The sequence below is a fragment of the Acanthamoeba castellanii genome (assembly GCF_000313135.1).
Source record: "Acanthamoeba castellanii str. Neff unplaced genomic scaffold scf7180000084712, whole genome shotgun sequence".
NCBI classification, from domain to species: Eukaryota; Discosea; order Longamoebia; family Acanthamoebidae; genus Acanthamoeba; species Acanthamoeba castellanii.
In genome coordinates, this window is record NW_004457363.1 from 154,965 (window position 1) to 158,456 (window position 3,492).

At 58.5% G+C, this 3,492-nt stretch overlaps 3 protein-coding genes across 3 annotated transcripts; 2 read left to right on the plus strand and 1 right to left on the minus strand.

Annotated features, from left to right (window-relative positions):
* Positions 1 to 143: 143 nt before the first annotated feature.
* ACA1_381250 (uncharacterized protein) lies at positions 144 to 1,364 on the plus strand (the record flags this gene model as incomplete). Its single annotated transcript, XM_004336393.1, has 3 exons — positions 144 to 562; positions 652 to 712; positions 837 to 1,364. The coding sequence occupies 3 exons, from the start codon at positions 144 to 146 to the stop codon at positions 1,362 to 1,364; spliced, it is 1,008 nt and encodes a 335-aa protein (XP_004336441.1).
* A 203-nt stretch (positions 1,365 to 1,567) lies between these two features.
* On the minus strand, positions 1,568 to 2,089 carry ACA1_381260 (uncharacterized protein; the record flags this gene model as incomplete). Its single annotated transcript, XM_004336394.1, has 2 exons — positions 1,568 to 1,935; positions 2,017 to 2,089. The coding sequence occupies 2 exons, from the start codon at positions 2,087 to 2,089 to the stop codon at positions 1,568 to 1,570; spliced, it is 441 nt and encodes a 146-aa protein (XP_004336442.1).
* Positions 2,090 to 2,754: 665 nt separating this feature from the next.
* Positions 2,755 to 3,221, plus strand: ACA1_381270 (uncharacterized protein; the record flags this gene model as incomplete). The annotated part of the gene is made up of 2 exons (XM_004336395.1): positions 2,755 to 2,887; positions 2,968 to 3,221. 2 exons carry the CDS (start codon positions 2,755 to 2,757, stop codon positions 3,219 to 3,221), a joined length of 387 nt encoding a protein of 128 aa, XP_004336443.1.
* Positions 3,222 to 3,492: the final 271 nt, after the last annotated feature.

A 3,492-nucleotide genomic window follows, 5' to 3' on the forward strand; every position in this document is an offset into this window, starting at 1 on the left:
CACGCCAACACCTCCAATACCGCCGCTTCATCAGGTAACGTGATCAATCTCTTGTCTTGGTCATACATCGCATTTGTGTAGAGCGCTTCCCGAACTCACCTTCTTCTTCTTCGCTCACTTGTGCAGGTTCGGAGAGTGTGTACATGGACAAGCTGCGAGCGCTGCAGAAGCGATACGGACAGACGGCTGCCAAGCCGGGCCTGTCCACCAGCAGCGCTCTGCTGTCCACCTCGTCAGCGGCCGACTCCACCTCATCGCTCGCCTCCCTGACCTCCATCGCCGCCGCCACCAAGCCCAACCTCTCCTCTGCCGGTGGCGCGTCGATTCAGGACCTGCGGGCGCGGCTCAGCACCGTTCTGCGTTCGGCCGGCGTGGCGACGTCGACGACTCCCGCCGCAGCGGGCGACGCCTCGACGTCGTTGTCATCGGATCTGGGCGCAGCCCCCGTGGCCCGTGGCCCGTCGGCTGCCTCGACGACCAGCAGTACGGCGACGGACGCGGTGCAGGCCCTCAAGGAGCGTCTGGCGCGCATCAAGCACACGGCCGCCACTTCGACCAGCTCGTAAAAAAAGTAAAATAAACAATTTCTTTCGTCAAATAGGTTTGCGAAACGTGTCGGAGAATTTAATGAATTTTATGGAGCATTATCAGCCGGAGGATTGCTTTGCGGTTGACCCTCCTCGTGTGGGCCACTCTCGAGTTCTTCCAAAAGGTATGCCTTATCTTAACGCCAAATCCTTCGTCGTCTCTCATTCAACGCTGATGCAGGATTGGCCGGTCTTCTCGAACGCTCTGCTCGTCATCGCGCTCGTGTTCTTCCTTCGGTGGCCTACGAGCGGATCACCAACCCACGCTATGCAACCGACATTGTGGCGCCCTTCACCGCCCTCCTCCACGACCCCACCACAACCGCCCGCTGGCGCGCTTTCGGCTCGGCCCTGTTCCATTGGGCCGTCTTCTACCTGCCCACGGCCATGAATCTGGCCAGCTGCATCAACGTACCGTCGGTCGAGGTACAACTGGGATGGGTGGGCGTCACGGCGCCGGCGCTGCCGGTGGCACTGATAGTGATGGCCGACGTGGTGGCGCTGTTCTTCGCAGGCCAGGCGGGGTACCCCGACGCCACGGTGCCGGTGGTGGTGGTCTGGGGCCTGTCAGTGGTGATCTTCAACAGCAAGACCACCCCGGAGATCATCATGGCCTGCTGGATATCGGTGGGCGTACTCGGCTACAGCGCCCTGGCTGCTCTGGCCGCCGCAACCGCCGGCCAGCGGTCGACAGAGCAATACAGGGCGGGCCACCTGCACTCCTGCAGCGGAGGCAACGTCAGCGATGAGTGCTCACCACTTTTGACTGCTCCCTGATGTGCTTCGACTCCTTCATTACTCTGTACATACACCGCCCGTTGCACTGAAACGCCACAAAGATGGATTCTAAAGAAGCGATAATTAATATCCTTTATTATTTAGAATTGTTTGAGGTGCATGCTAAGGGCTCCAGAGTATGAGATGAGGCGAGGCGGGGTCAGCCTTAGTGTCCCTCCTAGTGCTCCGTCGGCGTGGAGGCACTACTGCCTGGGGCAATGCTTGGTGGTCGTGGTGTGCTTCTTGGTGGTAGTGCTGTGCTTCTTGGTGGTCGTCGAGGTGTGGTCGGGCTTCTTGGGGCACACCTTGTAGCACTTCCAGTAGCACTCCTTCTTGTCATCGTCCCAGGGCATCTTGGTCGTGCACTCGGGCTTCTTGGTAGTGGTGCACTCGGGCTTCTTGGTGGTCGTCTCGCAGCCGTGCTTCTTGGTGGTGGTGCACTCGCAGTCGTGCTTCTTGGTGGTGGTGCACTCGTGCTTCTTGGTGGTCGTCTTCTCGCAGTCATGCTTCTTCGTGGTGGTCTTCTCGCAGTCGTGGCCACGGCCGCCTTCGCCCCGGCGCTCACCTTGAACTGCACCGCACCACCACCGCACCAGAGAAGAAGAGGGTTAGGGTTTGTGATGTTCTTGACTCACTATGAAGTGTGCAGAACCTTCAGCGCTGAGCGCAACTGTGGCAGCCAAGGCAACCAGGCACACGACCAGAAGGACAGTTGAAAGCTTCATCGTTGAGTAGTAGAGCTGAGGGTGGTAGTTGGGAGAGTTGGCTGTTGATTGATGATTTGAATCCGGGCTCAGGTGGGCTTAAAAGCTGGTGGCCCAGTAGCCCCGCTTTCCCCAAGGGGAGCTGGTGTGCACTACCCATTACACCAGCCGGCCACCAGTCCAGCTCAAACACGCGGCCTCTCCATTCACGAAGGCTGGTGCCTCTGTTCAGTGGTGGTGTAGGATACATACAAGCGTCACCAATGCAACAAGCCACCGGTGATCCTAGAGTCACCGGCCGTGAACAAAAAAAGTAGGAGCGAAACGACGCAAGCGCTGATTGGAAGAATTTTATCAACTTTATTTTGTCTGCAGGATTCCACGGACTGGACCGAATAGGCACCGATTCAGTTGGAATGTGATCGACCACCCGACCGAATCCCTGGGACTCGAACGTACTGCCTGGACCCGACACGACATCACCAGTGATCCTCACTCAAGTGTGCCATAAAGGGTGCTTGGCTTTCATCTTTTGAAAAAAGCACAAACACGACACCACAACACTTACACTTGAAGAGGAGACAATGTACGCTGGAAGGAGGAACATGATGGCGAGCGGGCTGCGAGGGCGACCTACTTTGGCTTTGGCTGCGACTGTGGGCCGACCACAGTATCCGATGATGGCGATGTCCGCCCGAACCTTCATCTCGCACGACCCGCCCATCGCTGAACCCGACGACCCCGAGCTCAGCATGCGGGAGGCCGAGAAGCAGAAGAGGATCAATCTCGAAGGCACCTGCCCCCCCCCCGCCAACACCCGTTGCGCAGCGGCTCGTCGACAAATATTATTCGCTGACGTCACGCACACGCCACACGCCACACGCACGCACGACACACAGGAAAAGCAGTGTCGGACGTGCCCGACGCGCCCGGGTGGAACGATCGCCTGGCGTCGGACAGCGAAGCCAATGTCAAGGCCGATCGCTCGGAGCTGGAGGACGTGCACGAGATGCAGGAGTTTACCATCAAGACCATCGAGCAGCGGGAGGAGATCGAGCAGGAGGTGGAGAAGGAGATCGAAATGTCTGGCCTGGCCAACGATGCGGTGAAGGCCTTCGCCCAGGAGTCCAAGGAGTTCCCGGCCGGTCCGTGAGCGAGCGGCGACGTAGCGACTGGACCATCCCGAGGGGATGTCTCACCACTCTTAAGCCGCGTCAAAAAAAACACATTCATCACATTCTACATATTTACGCACACACACGCACCCCCCCCCAAATAATGTTTAGTCCTCTGTCCGTTCGTCTTCTTCACGGTCGAGCCCAACCAGTTGAAGAGACACGCGCCACAGCTTCTCCTGCGCTTCGACATCGCAAGCCTTTGGGGGGATGAAAGTGGTCGGGAGTGAGTGGTGTACAGGCGCATCG